The sequence below is a fragment of the Podarcis cretensis genome (genome assembly GCF_951804945.1).
Source record: "Podarcis cretensis genome assembly, chromosome: 4".
NCBI classification, from domain to species: domain Eukaryota; kingdom Metazoa; phylum Chordata; class Lepidosauria; order Squamata; family Lacertidae; genus Podarcis; species Podarcis cretensis.
The window spans coordinates 37,151,076-37,175,554 of record NC_137173.1 but is presented as its reverse complement, the minus strand read 5'-3'; the positions used below and the strand labels follow the sequence as shown (position 1 = coordinate 37,175,554).

At 39.8% G+C, this 24,479-nt stretch overlaps 1 protein-coding gene across 5 annotated transcripts in view; it reads right to left on the bottom strand.

Moving 5' to 3' along the window:
• The window catches only part of ALCAM (activated leukocyte cell adhesion molecule), a 119,100-nt gene that overhangs the window by 28,499 nt on the left and 66,122 nt on the right, over positions 1 to 24,479 (bottom strand). For all 5 annotated transcript variants that reach the window (XR_013838433.1, XM_079974380.1, XM_079974379.1 and 2 more), the window contains exons 2-9: positions 19,145 to 19,245; positions 16,329 to 16,548; positions 13,784 to 13,848; positions 10,442 to 10,529; positions 9,726 to 9,905; positions 8,438 to 8,565; positions 7,224 to 7,353; positions 1,978 to 2,090 (exon numbers count right to left, since the gene is read on the bottom strand). Coding sequence is in view for 4 of the 5 variants with exons in the window: in XM_079974380.1 (XP_079830506.1) it covers positions 1,978 to 2,090; positions 7,224 to 7,353; positions 8,438 to 8,565; positions 9,726 to 9,905; positions 10,442 to 10,529; positions 13,784 to 13,848; positions 16,329 to 16,548; positions 19,145 to 19,245 (1,025 nt within the window). In the remaining variant the exon portion in view is untranslated. The remainder of the gene's footprint in view (positions 1 to 1,977; positions 2,091 to 7,223; positions 7,354 to 8,437; positions 8,566 to 9,725; positions 9,906 to 10,441; positions 10,530 to 13,783; positions 13,849 to 16,328; positions 16,549 to 19,144; positions 19,246 to 24,479) is intronic.

Here is a 24,479-nt window from a genome sequence, read left to right as displayed (position 1 = left end):
TGTAGTTGGGGATGAAGCTGCTTTCTTCACTGGTTGATAGATGGGCCAGACTGGTATTACCCTTGCTAAGAAACAAGCGATGTAACCTCTCAGTGGTCCTTAGACCTGGTGAAGCTGAATGTTTTCTTTCATTTATAAGGGTTAATAGCTATGACACTTGCACATTACAATTCCTGGTGACCTGGCATCAGCTTTGAAGGCAGAGACAGTGTCACAGCAGTAATGCTGCAGGATGAATAGCAAAGATAGTTACTAGGATTCCTTTCCTGAGTGAAATTGGAGCTGGCTAGATTGACACAAGCTTATATACCCAAACAGTAGTGGCCCACTGTTAAAACTAAGCTAGGGGCTAAGGCAGACATAGACAAACTCGGCCCTCCAGATGTTTTGGGACTACAATTCCCATCATCCCTGACCACTGGTCCTGTTAGCTAGAGATCATGGGAGTTGTAGTCCCAAAACATCTGGAGGGCAGAGTTTGCCTGTGCCTGGGCTAAGGCTTCTCTGCACGGCACATGCATTCTCCTGATATTGTCAGCCTTTCCTGCCTTCTCTTACCCTCAACTACTGCTGGCTTGCCTTGACTCTATAGAGCTGGAATGAGGGGACCTGTGGTTCTCCAGGTGCCGCTGAAGAACAACACCCCCATCAATCTCAGCCTGCATGGCCAGTAGTCAGGGATGCTAGGACTTGTGGTCTAACAACTTCTTGGAGAGCACATGTTCTCCACCCCTGCTATTCACCACAATCTGTAGATCATTTGTACCCTGCTGTTCCCAAAGAGCAACTATGTGAGGGGAAACATAGAAAGCTACCTTATACAGCGTCAGACCACTGGTCTCTCTAGCTCAGTATTGTCTAAGTTGGCAGTAGTTTTCCAGGTGTTCAGACAGAGCTCTTCCCCAGCCCTGGAGATGTTGGAAATTGAACATGGAGCATAGGGGAATTGCTACTATCTTTTACCACAGCAAAAGTAGCCAGAACTACAAGTATCCAACCCACTCACACTTTTGAGCAAGGCTATTTATTCCTGTGTGTTTCTGGAAGCCATTACAAATATATAATTACCTAATTTTACAAAAAGAAAACAAAAAACCTGATATGGAAGGGGGGCATGTCTTCTTCACCTTCTTCTTCGCTACAATATATCCATTTATTTCCAATTGTCAATGTCAAAAGGGACTAAAATCTATAAAATTCATAGAAAATCAACGTGCCAATTTGCTCAATTTCTCTAGGACTCCATGACACCTCCCCTGTCCTCCATAATCCCTCAAGCAAGGTGTCAAGACCCTAATCCTGTCAAATCACTCTGCCAAGCCTTTCCTCCAGGCAATGCCAGTACATGGACCATTGTCTTCTCACCACAGGTACTCAGGATGTGCTTATCTGCGCATATCTCCAGCTCTGCATATTCCCCCCTCCCTCCTCCATATTTTAATCCTGTGTAACCCAACCTCTTCTTAATATATTCATGATGTAACTGGGATGTATTTTGCACTGTATTCTGGGACATGGAGGGAAGTTTCAAAAGTTCATGTCACCCCTTACTCGCTGTTCAATCTCACCTTGAACCTGTTGCGCAATAAACTTGGATCTTCTGCAGCTTGCTCCTGTCTCCGGCTGAGCTCATTTTCCTCCGCAGGGACCCGCGGACTTAGTCTGACGAGCTGGGTGGCAGAGCAGCCTCGTACCCAGGTTTTACCGTAAGAAAACCCCCACCTGATCAGATTTGAACAAGCTTCCACATCCCCTATTCCTTAAAGAGCTGATAGTGCACTACATCTTAACATATACAAAATGATATTTAAACATTGATATTGAAGTGTGATTTAATTTAATTTGTATGTAGATAAAAGCCTCCTTTTGAAGTTCCGGGTAGAATGCTGCTTATTGTTCTTTAAAGCCAGATGAGATCTAAAGAGTTAGCAGCTGCATGAGCAGGTTGACAATAGCAGGGTTATTAACAATATTTACCTTCAGCCAGAATACGGTGGCATTTCTACTGGAAGAGATTGTGCAGGATACAGGCAGTGCTTCTCCAATCTGCTTAATAACTTCTCCACTGGGAGTAAGTGACAAATCCAGATCTGTTGGGGGAGAAAGCACTGTCAGATAAAAGTCTCATAAATGTGGCTCATTTAGTGAGCTTACAGAAGGGGCGGGGGGGACCCTGTCAGCTAATTCCAGTTAAACTGCATTTTCTCAAAGTCTCAGTCAATTCCCTCATACAATAGGACAGAAAATAATCTCCAAAAGAAGGAAGCAAAAATATTTGCACATCTATGTAATTATTTAGTAGTAGAAAGTGAAACACCACATTTTCCTTGGTGTATCACTTGACAAACAAAAAGGATTTGCGAAGAAAGAAAACTATGTGAAGTGGGTAGATGGTGGGAGGTGTACAAGGAGGGTATTTGTGTGTGAATGTTTTTGTTAGATGTGAGTGTTTCTGTTAGTAGTGAAGGTGAAACCTGAATAGTAATCTTAAAATATAAAAATAATATTGTATAATGGTCAGAAGGATGGCAGGTTTCGTTTTGAGATGTGTGTAGCATTTCCTTACTATGGGATTTATAATAATAATAATAATAATAATAATAATAATAATAATAATAATAATACCCTGCCCATCTGGCTGGGTTTCCCCAGCTGCTCTGGGCAGCTTCCAACAAAATATTAAAAATACAATAAAGCATCAAACATTAAAAACTTCCCTAAAAGTCAGACAGTTGTTTATTTCACTGACATATGATGATAGGGCATTCCACAGGGCAGGCACCACTACCTAGAAGGTCCTCTGCCTGGTTCCCTGTAACCTCACTTCTTTCAGTGAGGGAACTGCCAGAAGGCCTTCGGCGCTGGACCTCAGTGTCCAGGCTGAATGATGGGGGTGGAGACACTCCTTCAGGTATACTGAGCCAAGGCCATTTAGGCATTTAAAGATCAGCACCAACACTTTGAATTGTGCTCGGAATGATGAAAATGAGGGTGGTGGTGGGGAATAAAAGGCATTTATAAGCAGCTTCCTCCTCTACTAGCTTTGCTTTCAGGAACCCCAACAACTTCACTGAAAAAGTTATAACCCCCAGAAAATTTGCTAGATCTGCCATTATTTGAAGTGAACTCCAGTTGAAGTGACACATATTTCCATATTCTAGTTTAGCACTAGTAATTACTTAAAAGCTATGGAAACAGATAAAGCACCTTCCACAGTCTCTGGTCGCCCTCTCTCATTCCACTAGACCCATACAACTTTGATAACCACCAAAAAAATTTCAACATGTCTGGTTCGGCAGACCAAAGTTCTCTAGCTTTATTACATATTACTAAAGTGCTTCATGTTCCTTAAGCTTGCAAACTCCTCTTCCTGTATCTTCACCAGTGAGAGTAGCAAGAGCTCAAGTCTCTCATAAGGAAAGTGACATCATCTATATTTTTCATTTACGAACTCCATTAGGAACAGTATTAAAGGAAGCACAGAGCCAGAGGGTGCAAGAGAGAATGCAAAGCTATACGCTGCTACGGTAACTGTCCTTATTTATAGCTAGTAATACCTGCAACATGACTGATACAGGCCTAATTTCTTTACTGTCAGTGGACCTAGGAATGCTTATCTTATCTGCCTCTGCAGCTGCTTACCTAGCAGACCATAAGCATATACAAACACTCTAGCAACTGCTGTCAAGTCCCATCCTGCTTCTCCCCACACCTCCCCCCCAATGTGATCCCCGAATCAAAGCCATAAAACACAGGACAACATATCCCTATGACTACTACTTCTTTATCCTGAGTCAGGGACTGAGCTTGCTCTTTTAAGTCCCCCCAATTTCCTCTAAGCGCTATGTAACCATGGGAGGAAAACTAAGAAAAAGACTGTCCCTGTCCCAAGGTAAATTTTTTTCTATGTTTCCTCATTTACCGTATGACCATAAGACGCACCTAGTTTTTAGAGGAGGAAAACAAGAAAAAAAAATATTCTGAACGAAACAGTGGATGTATGATTTTTGTGGTTCATGCTGTGGCCACAGACATGTGATTTGATGGTGAGTTTGGGGTAGCCCAATGCAAAAATCCTGAGGATCCATGTGGATCTATGCTTTGTAACCACGTTTTTGCACCATTGTGGCCACACGAAAGAGTGGATGCATGATTTTTTGGTGCAGGCTATAGCCATGGACATGCTATGTGATCGGATGGTGAATTTGGGGTGACCCAATGCAAAAATCCTGAGGATCCATGGGCTTTTACCTCCACCCTCCCAGGCAGCCTCCTTTATCGATAGTGTCCCTTATCTCCCTCCCAATCACTTGCCGATCAGCTGCTCAGCAGCTTTGTTTCAATACCCCCTTCCCTCTTTCTAAAAAAAAAAGCACAATCTGCTTTTTGCCCCTGGGCAATTCGTCTCCAGGGACCACACATTCGTCCATAAGACGCACAGATATTTCCCCTTACTTTTTAGGAGGAAAAAAGTGTGTCTTATGGAGCAAAAAATACAGTATTTGAAGCAGGTTAAAACCTCAGATTGAGTACCCAGAAAAGATGTCCCGCATTAAAATTTTGTCATACACATGAGATGAAACAGGAACTCATTAAGTTATTGGCCTCCACCTAGGAAAGACTGAAACTTCGTGGACTAATCCTTCCATCATCAGCCAGGCCACCACATGCATCTTCATGATTAAGTTGAGCCCCCACTCAGCCAATGCCATCATCCTTAATCTGCTCTTCTACACAGTGAAATTTGGTGATGGTTTATCCAAACTTGGTGAAAATACAGACATGATGCTTAATTAAAGTTAATGCCATCTAATATTATTTTATATTGAAACAAAAGTTTAAAATATAGGCAACAAAAAAGAACACCCTCTATTTCAATATAACAAGTTTACTAAAGGAATAAAAGAAACTCACGGGCAACAACCCTGAAAAATAAAAATTATTAATTATTATTATTATTATTCCATGGATATGCATGTAGGATGAGTGAAATAGACTAAGAAAAAGCCTACTAGCTAATGAAAAATAGATAAGTAATATTTAATTAATATAGCACATTTCAAATCTATATTTAACATAACACATATATCATAATCAGAAAAAAATAGAGGGATTCGTACTTGACTGGATTTGATCAGAAGCTGTAGGAGCTTCCACATGGGACATACATGGAAACCATAGTGCCACAATCCCATTTTGTTTTAAAGGATTTGTGCCTGCTTGCATCTGCCAAGCAAGTTTGCAGAGTCCCAAATTTTATCATTCCATTGCTGTTTCGATGGTTGCTTTGGAAACTTCTAATTACATGCTATGCATGACTTTGCGACTGTATGCAATTGCTTAAGAAGCTTTTTATGCAGGAAGAGTCCACAGCTCTGAGAAACACTTAGAGATCATGTGCAGGGGGGCCTTGATATTCCTTCTATCTATGCTACACCCCTTTTCCAATCAATTCTGTAAATATATTTTGCACTGGTGATCTTTTAATCTACAGGTTTGTTTGATAAAACTTGCCTTTGATGTTGCATGAAGAGAAAAAGGAATGTTTGAAAAATTACAAAAGATTGTGGGGTGTTGTTGTTTTTTTGGAAGAAACAACCTGTGCAATTGCTACTTTAACAGATTATTAGAAAACACGGTTGTCTGTAGCTGCTGTATTTAAAACAAGTAAAATTTTAATTTAGTGCTAGCAAATAATTAATCTCTGTTGCAGTGTGCATGCAAAGTAAGAAGAAGAAGAGTTTGGATTTGATATCCTGCTTTATCACTACCCAAAGGAGTCTCAAAGCGGCTAACATTCTCCTCTCCCTTCCTCCCCCACAACAAACACTCTGTGAGGTGAGTGGGGCTGAGAGACTTCAAAGAAGTGTGACTAGCCCAAGGCCACCCAGCAGCTGCATGTGGAGGAGCGGAGACGCGATCCCGGTTCCCCAGATTACGAGACTACCGCTCTTAACCACTACACCACACTGGCGACAAGAAAGCGACAATGCAAAAACTGGATCCTCCATATTGCTAAACCACTATGAATTAAGCATTATTTAAATAAATGTGTGAAATGCCTACACTTGTTTATATCGTTACATTATACATTAGTTTTTGTATTGCTGAGTTCTCCTTTTTGTATTTTGTTGCCAAAAAACAATATTGGATGGACCTTCTCTTGAAAGTCAGACCATTAATATGGCAGGGGAAAGTGGGGTTACACTTGTTTGCAAGTGACTCCATAGCAATGCCCCTTCCCTTTGGAAATCTTAAAATGTCAGGAAAATGATTAGCTTGAGGATTGCCCCATACAGTGGTGTCTTTAGCCATGCATCTTACAAGAGGGATAATCATTTGCGGTACTAGTTTCTCAGGTAGGAAACAGCAAGAGGATTGAAGACAACATTCAAGTCTGAATTTTATTATTAAATCAATAACTTTAAAAGATGTAAAAGAAGATTTCCTGGTTATAAAATGCTGGGCTACATTTCTAAAATCTGATAGCTGAAAGACCACATTCTAGCTGCTGAATAATACATTTGTTCCCCCTTATCCAGTTTTTTAAATTATCAAATTTGTAAAATCCCAATAGAAAAAAATGAAAATAAATTGCATGGTTTTAAAACGAAACACCAGTGAATCATAGAAAAGCACATAGCACATCACTAGAAGCAAGAAGGAATGATATGTGTATATAATTTAATCACCAGCCTGAGTTGCACATCCAAGCTTTAAAAAACTTAAGTGCATTCTAAATCAAGCTAAGCTATGATTTGACCCCAGCTGCCTCCTGAACTCTCAAGTTCCTCGCATATGGCAAAGTTTAGAAGCTTTTGCTTCAGCTTTTACTTAATTGCATTTTTTGTGTGTGTTATCAAGACTGACAAACTGTGGTTAGCATTAACAAGCTCATTTCAAACCATGGTTTCTGAAGCTGACTTCTTTAAACTAATCATATTTAACATGTCCTGCAGTTCTGGGTGTGGAAGTCAAAGCTTCTGAACTTCTCCTGACTGTGGGAGGCAGGAGGGGGGACGGACGGATAAGCCAAGAAAAGGCTATGCTCATTCATGTCTCATTAAACCATGGTTTAGCATGATGTCCAAAAAAAGCCATTGAGTTGCCTTGACCTGACCCCTATAAAAACACTTAGATTTGGCATGGAACATGCTAAGAAAGGACATCTGTTATGAAATAACATGGACTTTTAAAAGGAAAGCAAAGACAAAACTACTTACAATGTACTGTAATTATAGTGGAATCCATCAAACTCTCATCAGTCAGTGAACATCTATATTCCCCTGTTGCATTTCTTCTAACATCAGTCAGTACATAAAGACTTGAACTTCTTATAGGGTCTGGTTCCCCCTTTTAGAGAAAGTTTAATAGAGAAATTTACTAATGAATGAAAATCATGTTTCTATTTTCTGCAGCTACTTTTATTGCAGCAAGACTATAGTAGTATGACAGACTTCACTACTTTTTCAATGAAGAGTACAAACCATCATGGTCAATTTTTAGTGATCAAATTTATAATTTGATAAGTAGTATAATTATCTGGATTTTCACCAGATAAAATATGTAAATGTCCACACCCAGACACTGTATTAGATTTTATATTACCGTTGCTAGATGTGTGATATCATTGAATACATTCACTGTTGCACAATTTCAGAATGGTTAAAAATGAAGAAAAATTTGAGAGATAGCTTGAAAACAAGGGATTGGACTGTGTAAGTGGAAAAAACCCCACTACAAATAATTTCAGCTACTTGCCGTTTTAAATACCCAAAATTATTAACATGCATATTCTTTCATGTCTTAAAACAATGTCATTTTAGGAAAATGTGCATAGAAAATGCAATAAGTCGAAAACTGCTACACCTAGATTGGCAAATTATAAATGTTTCTTCAGAGTAGTGTTTGGTACAGGCCCATTTTGTATGTGTCAGGGAACTGCCATCAGGGCTGGAGGGAGAGAGAGGGCTCCAGAGGGATTCCAGAGAGCGTCCCGGGATGGGGAGAGGCAGCCCATCTTCTGGGGAAGGGAATCAGCGTAGCACCAGTGGAGAAGGGGGGCAGATGGGGGAATCGGCAAGGCGGTCCCATGACCCCTTGCCGGGGACCAGCGGGGAGAATAAGGGTCCTCCGCTGCCCACACCCTCCTTGCGCAGAAGGCTTCCGCGCAGGGAGAGTAGGCGGAGACTAGGCGTCAAAGAGCTTCTTTGCTGGAAGAAGTTCAAGAAACGCCCACTGACGGATTCTGCCAGCGATTGAGACAGCCACGGGCGAGTGGCTGTCCGGACAAAAAAAGTTCACTCAGGCAACCCAGCCAGGTGTGGTGCCGGTTTACGCACGAGCAACCCCTAGAACCATTACAGTATGTAACAGTAAACCATACCACCCCCTCTTTGCCTCACCACCCAAATCATGGCAGGCAGACAATACTTACAGGAATGTAGAAGAAAAATTCCTGAGGTGGAGGATTACCATTTCCTGAACATTTTAGGGTGATATTATCACCTTCTTTAATGGTATTTCTTTCTGTAAGTACTTGAATTTTAACCTTCTCTGTAGGATCTAAAAAGACAGATGTTTCTGTTTTTTTATTTTAAAAAATCCTCTGTTTCTTCCATATACGTAAAGTATTTAACAACATTAAATATCACAATAATAGAGGCTTACACACCCCTTTCTGTTTCAAGAGCTACATGCATAAAAAAATTAATGAAAAGCCTATTGCATGATTCCACCACACAGTCGCCCTAGCAAGAACTAAGGCCTTCTACTCTCCAAGCAGGTAATGACACAATATGCCTGTGTTTTGTGAGTCAATGGGCATTGCTCAAATGAGTTGTTTCATTGCAGAATTGTAATCTGTGACTTTTTCTCCAGGAAATGTGTGAACCAGGCCAGGGTGCTATTAACTACAGAATACTGTTCAATAATTGCCTACAACAGTCACATCCAAAATATGTGTGACTATTGGAGCCATGCTGGTAATGCTTCCGGAAGTTAGTTCAGGTTTTTGCCAAGTACCAAATGGAATACCAATTTAACCAGTAATCATAGCAGGGCAGAAAATGCCCCTGCAAGTGAATAGGTGGTAACACTGCTGGTGTTCATTTGGGTTTGGGGTTGTGGGAATAGTGCAATGGAACCACTCAGTTTTTAGAAACAAAACAAAACATTTTTTAAAAGTATTGGAATCATGTGGACATGGGATAGTATTTTCTCATTGCTGGTTGTGCAACAGGTGCCCCAGGAGCTTGAACAAGAGAACACAATAGGCATTCCAAGCTGCAGTAGAAATGCTAATTTGGGGAAGGCGGTTAGCAACACATTATTTATGTCTGAGTGCATTTGAAAATGGAATTTTGCTGCAACAGGCAATGTCAAACTCCTTGCTACACTTTCCTTTTCAAGCATTCCCTCCCATCTTGGAACCTTCTTCCACACTGCTCCATGTCCCTGAAACAGTCTTAACAAGTCAAACCCATCCTCAAAACACCCTTCTGCAGTGACGCCCTCCCTAAATAACTACAGGGCAACCTATTTGTTCGCCATCCTTCCTGTCAGTTCCTGACCCCTACTTAGTTAATCCAATGAAAACTGCAAATTTATGTGCTAGGGATAACCAATCCCAAAAGCAACAACTACCACAAAACAATAATAGGAGGATCCCTCAAAGCAAACAGATGGTCTTTAAATGGTATAAAGACAGGTATTTATGGACTTACAGTGAATGTCAAAGGCTACTGATTCCGACCGTATTGTTTCTTGTCCTGTTGGTCCAAAATATGTCACCGAACAGGTAAACTGTGCATTTGTATCATCCTTTGTTGGCTTATATTCCAAAGAAGATATCACGGTGTAGAGTCCAGTTGTTTGATTCACTTTTGTTTGTTCATTTATAACGGCTTTTGAAAGAAAATGTATGATTTTCACCAACTTGAACAACTGTTGATTGTTTTTGTTTTTTCAGCCTGTCCTAATGATATTTTTAAATATATGATGTGACAGTCACAGATACTCTTAAAAATGAACTGCCACTTTGCCCAAAAGTTGGGCAGACTGCAGAAAAAAAGAAGAAAGTAAGCAGGCAGTGTGTACAACCTAATCCTAAATATTTAGGATTAAGGTATAGCTGTTACACATTATTGGGATCAAAAACTTCCAGGTATGACATTATCAAAATAATATTTTGTACACTAATTACATTTTAAAACCCTTACATTTTCTGGATCGAGTTACTGTGGGGATGGAGGGAGAAATGTGTATATCAAATCACAACATCAAGATGCAGTCAAAGAACTAAGTACAGCATTTTTGATAAAGATGGATAAATGCAGTCTAATTGTGAATTGTCTAAATGACCTGCTAAAATGATATGAGCCAACACCAATTTGTGAAGGAATGCAAATAAGAAGGATTCACACTCAATTCTAAAACTTACCTTCTTCAGTGGGCTGCAAAACAACTCCATTCTTGAACCACGTAAGGTTTCCCTTTGGATAACCATCTTGAGAGATACATTCCCCAAGCTTAAAAAATGCAAAGAATGTTCAAATTATTACAGTTTTGTCTTCATTTATAGCTACATTTATAGCCATTGGATCCAACATATCCAAGGAATTTAATTTGTTCTCTGCATTGCTGCTGCTGCAGTAGTAGTAGTAGTAGTAGTAGTAGTAGTAGTAGTATTTCTTACCCATCCAGAATGGGTTGCAACAATAAAACATACAATTATAAAAGCAAATAAAACCATTAACTATAACACACATAAAGATGATGTAAATATAACTGAACAGTATAAATTCAGCAAGAGAGTTTGGTGCCTCAAAACAAAATGCCTTAACTATCAAAGGTATTTGAAAGGTATCAAAGAGGTCTGTCTTCAGTATACAGCAAAAGCTGTCCCACGAAGATTGCTTAGATGCACCTCTGTGGAAAGGTAGTTCCACAGTTTAGGGGCTAGTACAGATAAATCCCTCTTGAGGCCATCATTCCACACTCTTCTTCTCTCTTCTTCTTCTTCGACAAGAAGCTGCTTGTCTATAGAGGGCAACTTACCTGACAACTGGTTTAATATTATAGTACAGTGGTGCCCCGCAAGACGAACGCCTCGCAAGACGGAAAACCCGCTAGACGAAAGGGTTTTCAGTTTTGGAGGCGCTTCGCAAAACGAATTTCCCTATCGGCTTGCTTCGCAAGACGAAAATGTCTTGCGAGTTCCTGCGGGTTTTTTCCCCTCCCCCCCCTTTTCCTAAGCCGCTAAGCCGCTTATCAGCTGATCCGCTGATAAGCCGCTTAACAGCTGATCGCTAAAAGCCGCTAAACCGCTAATAGCGCTAATCCGCTAAGCTGTCAATGGGCTTGCTTTGCAAGATGAAAAAACCGCTATACGAAGAGCCTCACGGAATGCATTAATTTCGTCTTGCGAGGCACCACTGTACAGAGGGTCAAACTGGATGAAACAACAATGGACATATTTTCCCTCCATGTATCTCCCCAAGAGGTCTTATTCTAACTGTAGAAAGATCTCAAAGAAGCATCAATCCTCCCCTTCTTCTTTGCTTTACCTGTCTCTTGCTCCACCCACTTCCCCACCCCGATTCCCAGCTCACTTCTAGTATTAGAAGAGTGACTAGAGCAACCAAATGCTCAGAGGTAAGACACAGGACGTGGAAAGATTCACCACTCCTTTCCTGCTGATATAAGAAAGATGGCCCTGCCCCATGTTGCTTGGGCCTAAATAAAAAGTGAGGGGAAATCACTGGGTAGGGGGAAGAATTAACAAAACAAATGGGCTTTTATGGTGGTCACCCTCATTGATGCTCTTAGTGTGGCAGTATCTGGAAAATGCAGGAATCTGAACAGCATTATTTGAGTCTCTTCAGGATTTATAGGTATAAGGTGTGCTGAACATCCCAAACCACCTTCTTCAAAAAGCAACTTACACAATAAGAAATAACAATTAGGGTGGTGGTGGGGGATTACAGTGGTACCTCGGGTTAAGTACTTAATTCGTACCGGAGGTCCGTACTGAACCTGAAACTGTTCTTAACCTGAAGCACCACTTTAGCTAATGGGGCCTCCCGCTGCCGCCACACCGCCGGAGCACGATTTCTGTTCTCATCCTGAAGCAAAGTTCTTAACCTGAAGCACTATTTCTGGGTTAGCGGAGTCTGTAACCTGAAGCGTATGTAACCCAAGGTACCACTGTATTAGCTTCTATATGGCAGATTTTAATGGCAAATTTGTCCTGCCAGAGTTTGATCACTGCTTGAAAAAAACTTCTCTCTGGATTTTCTTTGGGGAATGTGTTAAGTCGTGTTAAGTTAGTAGCTAGTCAGATTTGTATTGTTTGTACAATCACAAAAACAAACAGGAGAACCCAAAAAAGCTGTATGTTGGCATTTGCTGAGCTCTCATCTGCTTTTGATTGGCAGTGTCTATGGGAAAAATCAGTTACTTCATTGGGTCAACAAATGATGTTTCTTATGCAGCAGCTGTAGCCCAACAATAATGTTAACATTTGAACTGGGACCTGTGTGTTTTCTTTCAGATTCAATATTTACAAAATGAAACAGGTAAAACAAGGATGCGCTTTATTTATTCACTATATAAATGATGCAGTTAAGCAACCTTCTTCCCCACCCTAATAGAAATCAGCAAATGCCAGCACTCCTTTATATAGACATAGTGGCTCTTATTTCATTATCCCAAGCAGGTATGAGAAAACCTACTCTCTTAATTTGGGACTTATTGAAAGGAGGAATTATGGTAACACCAAATGGCTTTGTAAAAGGCAATAAGGAGCATAAATGAGTCATGCATGGTTGTCTCATTCAACAGCATCACTCATTTAAGCACTGAGGGCCATAGCATATGAAACATCCTAGGCACACCAAGGCAATAAAATTCCATTTGCTCCTTTGTTGGGAACTATAGCAACACTTTATTATACTAAGGGTCATTGTCTGCTAGAACCAATGAGAAAAGTTTTTGTTACTACAGCCTTATCTTGCTTGTTATATGGCGGTGAGTTACTCAAAGGTTGGTGGATTTTTCATATGCATACACTGTGTCTTAAGTTAATTATAACATTAATTTTTAATAATAGGGTTTGCTTTACATGTTAGCCAACCCCACTAACAACTTTGCAACCCCCTTGCCCCACAGCTGGCCAACCCTTCATTCCTTTACACCTGACAACCTTTATAACCCCACACAACTTGTTCCATCTCATTCAGACACAGTTCAACCCAAACCCTAAACATCTCGCCCTAATCCTCAATTTAATGGGGGTAGGTGTAGCTTCTGTAACTTCACCCTCTGAAGTCCCTCCTACCCACCTTTGAACAGCTTGCTTGGGCCACCTGCTACTTGTGCTGCTTGCTTGATCAGCTGCCTGCTGTTCTGTTGTCATGCTGGAGCTATTGTGGCCATGTGAACTGCAGCTGACAACAGCCTTACTGTTTTATTATACAGCAAGGTTAGGGGTATTACATAATTCTCTTTAATACAGAATACTCAAGTAATAAATCCATAATAGGCCAAATCCTATCCAGTATTTTGTTTCATTTATTTATCAACCCCTTTTTTGTTTCAACCATTAGGGTTTTATGTACGTTCCTCAGAGACTTTGGGTTTGGAGATAACATTTGTATGGAGCTTGCAGGTTGTATTAATTAGCCCAGGGAAGTTTGTATTGATGATTGTTTACAATGGCTGTTTCTAACACAGGGAGAAAAGCAGACAATTTGAAGGAGTTTAACAGAGAAGGTTCACTTACCGTTTTTAGCTGTTCTGTTTCTAAAAATGTTGCTCGACTTATAATTTCAGGTTGTGATGGTTGTTCTGTAATTTAGATAAATAAATATTGAACTATCACATCATAAATTGTTAAGATTTGAGCTATGTTTCCAGACATTTAGTTATGTGCCATAATAATAATAATAATAATGTGAACATACAAAAAGAAAATCTAAACATATAAATAAGAAGGATATTCAAACATACATATTGTATTTAGCTTTAATAACAAAAAGGGAAGGGAAGAGAGAGAAAAGGGTGTAAGCAAAAACAAGTGGTAAGTTACAGAGAAACACCCGTTGTTCTATAAATGGTTAAATTGTTTCCAGTATTATATATGAGTGAATCCATAGATGATGAAATCACTCTGTTTTTCAATAAGTACGTTATTGTTTACCTTCTCTTACTCTGACACTATTGGTTAGCTTTGCTACATGTGGCAGCTCCCGTATTCTAATAATTCACTCATCCAGATGAAGCACAAATGATTTCTTCCTACCAACTATAACAAAAACTAAGTTTGCTTCACACATGATGGTTGTGGTGTTGTTTTTTACGTGGAAATAATGTTTTCATGGGGAAATGATGCAAAAACCCCTAAACTGAGCAACCTGATGCTCATTGTAATCCATCTTGAATATCTCCAGTTATAACAATCTTGGGTAGCTGGACAATGAACAACCAAACCAGCCAACTAAACGAACAACCAAATATTCCTTAGATTCTTTAGAGGCTATCAGGATAAACAGTAGTAGGTAGTAGTGGGTTTAAATGACTAAAGGCCTTTTGGCAACAAAGATCCAGCTCTGCTGGCACAATCTTACATCCCTAATATGCTAGTGAGATTGTAACAAAAGAACAAGCTTGCTGCAATTGTCTCACTTACTGTACATACACTGGGGCAAACCGTTTTCTGTGCTATCACCCTCTGGGTTTGGAATGACAGTCTAGTCTAGTACAAATAAAGTCTATGTCTTAAAGCTTGCATGGACAGAGGTGTTTCTGTTAAAACACACTCTGGGCTACTAATTCAGTAATAAAACATTGATTCATTTGATTACCAGAAACCATCAATACGGAAAGCAGATTAACCATGAGGTCATAAATCTCCCCCTTTAAAAAAATAAGGTTAAAGTGCTATCCCTTTATTTAAAGTTTATGCATTTTTACTCAGAATGCATATAGGGCAGCATTACAGTGGAAAAATTAAACTTACCTGCAATAAATAAATAAATCCCAGATTTGCGATTATAATAGACATTTCTTAATTTTAGGCAGTTTTCAAAGCACAGAACACTGTTTACAGGATTTTAGAACAATCAACAAGAGAGGAGAAAGCAAATGCTTAAATTATAACAACTGGTGATATGGGAGTGCTTATTAATAGCCATTTTAAAATTTATATATTACATAGCACAAACAGTTTTAGATTTCGTCTGTCATCATTTCAAAACTCTGCATTTTTAAGGCCTTGCTTTGCTCTTGATGATTAGGACCAAAGAGCAGTGGGGTGGGAAAAGACGCAGATGGTAGCAAGGTCCATCAGAAAAAGACATTCCAAGCAACTTGAGGTAAGATGGTTGGCAACTTAACTGCTGAAACTGCATAATTACTGTTAACAACCACACTGCAGCCTATGGGGGTTATTGTTTTTATTTTGATTATGTATTTTGTGGTTTTATATTCTGATTTTATTCTGTGACCCGCCCTGAGACCTGTGGCTATAGGGCGGTAAATAAATCCAATCAATCAATAAGGCAATTATGACTTCTGCAGCCCATTCTTACAGGCTAAAAGAGGTATTGAGGAAAGTATTATATTATATATCTCATTAATTAAAATCATTTATATACCAATTTTCCATTCAGTAAACAAAGCAGTATACTGGGGCTTGTCCCTAATGTTTATATATTCTTTGACTGCAGTCCAAAACAAAGCTATTTCTGCAAAGGGAAAATTCTTCATGGAAAGGGTTTTCAAGCCCTCCACCTTGCTTACAGGATTGTGGCAAGGTCTCTGGAGGCTCCCGTGAGATCTTGGACAGCCCCATGAGATCTTGCGGGAGGTTCCCAGAGGCCTCATGAGAATGTTCCAGGGCCTGTAAGCTAGGTACAGGGCGTAGAAGCTATTTTTGTGCAAGGGAAACCCTGTGGACGAGATCTCATGACCGCCCCCAGAGCACAGCCTGGTAAGCAAGGATCTCCTGCCATTTATTTGCAATCTGTGTAAGCTTGCAATTGTATAAGTGAATTAAGTTTAAATCGAGATTCATCTGTATGCATATATAGAATTGTCACCATCACGCCTTTAACACTTTGCTTGCTTGGAGCAGAAGTGAACATCTGAAGTTCCCTTGTAGACACCAGTAGCTAAAAATTCGGTTATATGAATGCTGTAAACAAAATTACAGAACACCTGACCTATCTGTATGGTTTATTTAAATCTCATGCCAGGAATTTTCTATCTAAAGGCCACACACTAGTGAACATCCCTGTTGGTAAGTAATAAGATTACTTGGTACTTACTGAACACCTTTACTATTGTAGGTTGTTCAAAGACATTGTCCTCTGTTACAAGCATGCACACAAATCTCTTTTCATCACTGATTCTTGCCTTACTAATTGATAGTGTATAATTTTCAGAGAGATTTAATCTGTCTTTGTATTCCAGGACATCATCATACTGTACGGTTTTTTTGGTTGCAGATCGGAAGGCAATAAACTCCGAAGCCTTGTTTGCCATTTCCTAGAATAAAAGAGTCAAAGTCTATTAGTGTATTCTTATCTATCTAGTACTCTCTCTAAAATTACATGAAAGTAATTATGAACTGATTAAATCGTACTGGATTTGTAAGGGCACTGCACCAACCATTCATTCAAGAGCAATACAACTGCAGATTCCTACGAGAGGTGGTGGATTAAAAACCTTGCAGGTTTTTAATAATAGCACCTTGAAAAATGTGGTGTCCTCAGCTAACTTGGCCCACTCACTGCTCACCTCTAACTCCACATTACTTATGAACATTATTTAGCATTATTTAAAGCATCAGTCCCAATACAAATCCTTGGTGGACCCCACTACCATTGTGAAAACTGTCCACTTATTAATACTCTCTGATTCTGGTTCTTTAGTTGATTCTTAAGGGGAACCCGCCTCTTATACCATGACTGCTAAGTTTACTCAGGAGTCTTCAGTGAGGGAGTTTATCTAGGGTTGCCATGCATCCAGAATTTCCCAGACATAGCCAGTATTCAGCCCTTGTAAACAGTGTCTGGGCAAAAATCACTAAAATCCGGACATATGGCAGCCCATGTCGGTAGTGTGATTTTTGAGAATCTCCAAAAACAAACAAACAAAAAAACCCCCAACAACTCAAAGCTCAATAACTTTTGTGTCTGGATTTTCACTTTTTGAAATATGGCAACCCTAGTTTATCAAGCTGTTTGAGAGTGCACAATGTATAAAGGATTATCTTGATCCACATGCTTATTTGACAAATCCCAAAGAACTCCAGAAGCTTAGTTAGATAGGATTTACTTTGTAGAAGCCAGGCTGGTTAATCAACAAAACCTGTTATTCTGTATGCTTGGTAATTTTATCTTCAATGATGCTTTCACCAGTTTTTTTTGGAAAAATGTTAAGATAACCAGCCTGCAATTTCCATATCTCCCTGGGTCCCTTTTTCAAAACTGGTGTTACTTTGGCTTCCAAACATGAGAATTGGAAAGTGACCAGTCTTAGGAATGTATTATTGGTAGAAGATCACAATTTCACATTTCAGTTTTCTTGGATGGGTGCCAGTGATTTATCCCACTTATTTTATCTTAAAGCCCCAGAACTCTCTTCTCACCATTAGTTATTAGAGGAAAGCCTGAGAGATATATATACTAAGGCAGTCCAATGAGAAGTGAGCATGTTCAGTAAGCACGGAATGGTGAAAAACAGCTGAAGGTAGGGGAAGAAAAACCAGAGGTATAATGAAATTGAATGGCTAGAAACCTGAACAGAGAGCATACCACACTCTGACATTTGGTCACAGGTCTACTTTAATCTCCATGCGCCAAGTGCCTGGTCCTTCAGTAGCTAGATATCAAAAGGCTTGGCAAAACTTAAGTTTGCTGTATACACAAAACAATTAGAAAAAAAAAAAACCCTTGGTGGGGAGAGAGAGAGAGAGATAAAAAATGGTGTGGTCAGTGGCTATGGAGTCCTGACTGACTTTGAGGTGATAGAGTAGGGAATTGAAAGGTCTTTCCTTGAAGGAACACTGAACAGGAGCACTCCACAGGGCAACATTTTGTGGCAAGCCCTACTTGTTGGTCTCTATCAGAGCCTAGTCTTCTTTTGGTTAGTTTGAAGTATTAACCAAACAACTGCATTGACACTTTAAGGGTAAAGGGACCCCTGACCACTAGGTCCAGTCGTGACCGACTCTGGGGTTGCGGCGCTCATCTCGCTTTATTGGCCGAGGGAGCCGGTGTACAGCTTCCGGGTCATGTGGCCAGCATGACTCTGGCAAACCAGAGCAGCGCACGGAAACGCTGTTTACCTTCCCGCCAGAGCAGTACCTATTTATCTACTTGTACTTTGACATGCTTTCGAACTGCTAGGTCGGCAGGAGCTGCGACCAAGCAACCGGAGCTCACCCCGTTACGGGGATTCGAACCGCCGACCTTCTGATCGGCAAGTCCTAGGCTCTGTGCTTTAACCCACAGTGCCACCCGCGTCCCCCATTGACACTTTGGCTTGATACTAACATCAGCTTGATGTTTTGCATTCCTAAAACCTCTCTGTACTGCACTGGGCTTATTCACATCAATGCACACTCCTCTACACCTATTTTTGCAGAGACCATCAAGGAAAGTCATTCTGTGACCCTGAGAATGATATACATCACAATTGTAGGTTTTGCTAACATCAGGGAGAACGGCTTGTTTATCCTACAGTACCCTCAGGGAACCTCAACAATTGTATCACCACTCTGCTGTGCCTTTATTAGGTCCCCTTTGTAAACTCGATGCACTTTCAGATGCAAAATGAAACACATTCATTGATTCTGTTGACTCAACTCACATTACTGTAGTGAGCACAAAATGCAGCAGTGTGTGCAACATTCTGAACATAATAGATGCTGATAACTTTTTCACTGCAATGAATCACTTTCTATAACAAGCAAATTATACATTTCAAAATTACTCAGTGCATATTGATGGCTCTTATCTCCCTAAGTGTGACAAGTCCTTAACATGCATCAGCTCAAATATACTTTTCTCACAACCAGTCTCACAAACTTGTCCCCACATTGAAATAACAGAAATAACTGGATATAAGCTATACTTACATATTTCCATTTTCCAAACCTAAGATCATTAGGAACTTCTAAATGGCAAGGCAAAATAATGGCATCTCCATATACTGTGTTTACTGTGTACAATCCAAGTCCTATTAAAAAGGAAGAGAAAGGAATATTTAATGAATATTTAATGCACTGTATTTTATATTTATGGATTCCAGTTAATAGTTTGTCTACGGCTAAAAACAACAACTTTTGTCTTCAAAATCTAGTAAATTTATTGTTTAATTTACTAGGAAAAGGTAAACCAAACATCCATTTCCTTTATTTGTACAACATACTGCACTTGGTGGAAGATTTCTTCATGGACATTTTAAAGAGTGAGACTAAAGTTGACTAGATCCCTGGGGCAGTAGCTGCTTTAGGAGAACAATGGGGGACAACAGCCTCGACATTTTGTAAAGTAGAAGAATCAGTTCAATTTAGCAAACCCATTTTCACTTATCTTGAAGACAAAATTGGCACAGCCGAGAGGAGATTCATTTATAGGTCCTCTCCAGAGTAACTAACACACCTTCAGCTTGATTCAGAGTGCATTACAATTAATTGAACTCCGTGAAGTGTACTGAATTATATTATGAGGCTATTTCTTTGTCAATGGAAGAACTGACTTATTTAAAATACAGTGGTACGGAATGCATACATTACAGAAAGGTTGAAAGAGCAACAATAAGTTCCCTCTGACCTAGTCACAGCAGAAAACATAGGCAAATGCTGGGTTCTCAGGAGTCCTCACGGCTACCAAGACTCACCCCACCCTCTGTTTTTTTGGGGGAGAGGCCTTGTGCCAATTTGTTTCAGCATTTTTGGGTGGGTGGATCAATTGTCACTTTCTGCTTCTCCCCTTTCCACACCCACTATGTCCTCCTTCATGCTTTCATTCATTTTGTGGGTAGTGCTTGAAACTATTTCCAATGTGCTTCTGAACAAAGGAGTGTAGGCTTATCTTTCTTTCTGTCATCTATCTATCTATCTATCTATCTATCTATCTATCTATATCTATCTATCTACCTATCTATCTATTGTTTTGAGCTCTTTGATATGTGCCAATCCAGAAACTGGCACAAGCAAGCCAAGTTAAAAATGTCTATGCCAGTTATTGCACAGCACACCAAGTGTCTGCTGAAAATTTAATTTGCTTTCATTTAATCTCCGGCTCTGCTCATAACTATTTCTAGCTCGCTCCTGAAGGAGGAGTTTCGATCCCTCAGCTTTGCACAGAAAACTGCACAAGTGTGTGCTGAGAATGCAGAATAACTATGTGCTTTTGTGAGCATTTTTTAAAAAAATAATAATAAAAAAATCCCAAGGTGCACACACATTTTTCTGCACACATGCCCCATCGGTACTTAATCAGCATAACAGAATTAACCATTTGGAAGCCAGGAACAAACACAAAAAGAGACACCTACTGACATGAATGGGAGAACAACATTGCTTCTTATATACAAATTCAAATACATTTGGGTGTGAACTACTTCAGTCTAATTCAAATGGTTGGGGGAATTGTATTAACAGCTAAATATTGCTCATTTGTGGACAAGCCCTCACTGGGCAGGTAGACAAGGGATGGACTATGCCATTCATACTCTACAGTCCATTTTGTTTGCATGCCAATCATGGAGGAAAGAAAATCTTACATAACCAGCAAAGAAATGTATGGGCAGCAGAGGACACTGAGTATTTTATTAGTCCTTCAACAGCTTACTTGGTAGAAAACAAATAATAATAATATTTTTATTTTATTTTATTTTATTTATGAATCACTCTCTATGATGCATCATGAAGCAATTTCACAACACAATAAAACATATAAAATCATATTTCATAACAATTTCAAATCCAATATGGATAGCAACTGGGACAGAAATATCTACCTAGAAGTCTGGTTGAAAGAGGAAAGTCTCCAACAGATGCCAAAATGACGAAGAGGCTAGTATTTTCATGGTGGCCATGAAGCAGAGGGCTTCATTCTTCAGCGGCTAGCATGGAAACACAGTTGACTAGTCTCTTAGATGACTAATAAGAACTTTTGCAGGCTAGTAATTTTGTGGGCATAAGTAGTTTGGGAGCAAACACACTGTGCCAATTTACCAGAGGCATTCCTATTTTCTACTACTAGTCCCTGACAAAAGACTGCCTCTGTTGGGCAACTTGGGGACTGCTAGTTTTCCTATCTGTCTGTTATCCTCCAACCCAGGCTGTAAATACTGCTGAATGGATATCTAGTCTATAATAAGCATGTTCAGATCTATTGAGACATAAGCTGTCTGTTAAGCATTCTTAAATTCTGAATAATGCAGACACCCTAGGCAGCCACAAATGAACATATAAATGTAACAATATAATTGGAATACTGCAATGTTCAATTTGCTAACACAGAAGCTCCAGGAACCAGCTCAGGAAGGCTACACCAGCATAAATGACCACAAGCAGACAAATAATGGTTTCACTCTGTGCAATAGTGGGAAATAAGTATGAAAACAGGAGTGTTACATATACTCAATAATGTCCCTATTTTCATCTATGTACAGAGATGCAAAAAAACCCCATAAACTGTGTTGCACTCTAATTGCCATCATAGACTTCAATTTTGTCAGCATTTGTTTAACATAAGGCAAATGATTGGCAATTTTCTACAGCATGTGAGCAGTCATGCATCCAGCCAAAATATTTTTTGTCATATTCTAAATTAAAATTTGTAAATCTCATCTAGAGCTAAAGTTGAAAACAGTTGTTTTCTAATTTAAAAGATGCAATACTAAGTCCACTAGATGGCGCTAAAGAAATGCCAAAATTGCAAGTTACATAAAGGATCCATATAATATTTATAGATTAATGACCGTTTATCTTTTAAAAAATCCCCAAAAAAGCTCACAGAGGAGAAAAACCATTCCCTAACATCAATAAAATTGTATTGCGAGGGTACAGGAAGAAGAATGACATTTCAATTTGGCACTTCAAATCCTGAAATTCTTATACAGTGCCAAGAAGAAGAAGAAACACTGTTTAGAGCCATTTCTCTCTTGAAAAACATCACAGCAAAGTCCTGATCTTTTTTTTAAAAAAAGAAAACACCACCACATAATTTTTAGAATTTTCACTGGGATGAACTCAGGTTGGAGACTGAACATTTTTGCAGCTGATAAAAAAGGTTATTTGCTCTCCTGCTAATGTACACTAAATGCCATCATGAAAAAAAAAATATGTCCCATGGGACTTTCACTGTTGATCTTTTTGCTTTGCTTTCTAACAATACATTTTAACCCCTTCCAATTTGCTACGGTAACAAGCGAACACTACCAGTCAACACAGACCTTCAGGAATGTGAATGAAACCACTTTTAGGGGAAGATTTAGGCTGTCAGGACACAACATCACTAGTGAACATTCACACACACACACACACACACACACACACACACATATCCCTTCTGATTTTTTTTATAAGCACTTCAAACACAGCAAGCTTGAAAGCAAAGACAAATGACGTGTCTTTGTTTGAAAGTCTAATGTACCCAACTGTATCTAAGTGACAAAACTGAACACAATCCATATAGCACTTTAAAGGCTAACAAATGTATTGTGGTGTTAAGCTTTCTTGGGCTAAAAACCTCCTTTGTGAGATGCAAGGACGATTATTCTTCACCTATCAGCTATGTCTGTGTACACACACGTATTTCTAAGTAGCACTGAAATGTGAACTAGATACGAACAGAAAGAAGCGGCTGCAAAGGATAACATTTCATGCAACAGATTGAGTAGTCTCTAGTTATGAAGGCTGTAATAAATGTGGAAATTTTTTAAGGAAGAGCATTTGCTCTCCTGCTAATGTACATTTCGATGCACATTACAGAGGGTTCAATTGGAAGCATTCTGGTTAACTAATACAGCTACCTTTCTGGAATTAGCTACCGAAAACAACATGGCTTGAATATGGGACTATAGCAATTCCACAAAATGCAGAAGTACTTTCAGTATAAATACCCCACCACATTTTTGCAGTAAGTCCTCCAACCAGTGGTGCACCGGGGGGCAGAGAGCAGGTGGAGGCATGGCTGGTGCACATCCTGGGGGCGTGGCGCATGTCCTGGGGCCATGATGCGCTGCCTGCGGGCGCGTGGTGCCCAGTGCAGCGGGGGCAGCCACAATGGCACCCCACCAGGATCGTGGTGCCCAGGGCGATGCGCTCCCCCACCCCCTCTTCCTCCGCCAGTGCCTCAAACTCAAAAAAATGGTTTTCCAGTAACTAGTACATAGTACAATAGCATAAAACATCTGTGCAGAACTTTGTAAAATAGCATGGTGGTCCCTAATGAACTAGTTTCTATCAGTTGGGAAATGTGGTGGCATTGCCATAAAATAGACCCGGAGCATAGGGTTCTTGCACTGGTACAAGGTGATCTCATAGCAGCCCAAATCCCCACAGTGGTACAGCAGAAACTTACCTATAAGGTTTTGTGTTAGAGCGGCTGTGCCATCCATGGCTTATTGCATAGCAGCTAAAAGTACCACCGAAGTGCCCTTGGCAACCCAGAGCATAATGATTTGCTGAAAGCACACATATCTATTAAGGTGTCATGATGAGATTTTAATGATGGATGGGGCTGGTGTTTCATACTCTGCCCTATGGGGTGCCTCTTCAGAGACAGTGAAACAAACCTCTGTTTGCACTGCTCCAGAACTATAGCACTGGGTTCCCCTTCTATATTTATTCTTGCAGAGAGTATAAATACAACGTGTTGGAATGCAGACTTCTGTAATAAATATTGGGCCAAAGTTCTACCATACCCTGTTCCTCTCCAGCATATGATTACAGCCTGGCAGGGAGAGAAACCTTTCCCACTTCAACCAACTTCAGCTGCTCTTTCCAAACACTTTGGGGTTAAGTAAATCTAGTATATATTTGGCAAACACACAAAAATCTTATTACTTCACACATTCAGTGTCAAAGTCCTGTCATCGAAGATATTTAAAGTATTTCTAGGGGAAACTCATTTGATGCCTTCACTGAGCCAGAAATGTACTATGAAATAAAAATTCAGAATAGAGGACGACATGGTACATAGGCACCAGGCAAAGACGTTCCTCTTCAACCAGACCTTTAGCTGATTAAACAATCTATGGCCTATTAAATGTGTTTGTGGGAAGGGGATTATTGGGTTTTGTTTTGTTATTATGTTATGTATTCTGTGTTTTGATTTTACAATTTTATATTGTAAACTGGCCTGTGAATAATGACAATAATCCGTTTACCAGTGAACAAACAAGCTGGCATGTGTGTTCAGGAGCAGTGCTCTGAATCACCTGAACATATCATGAGT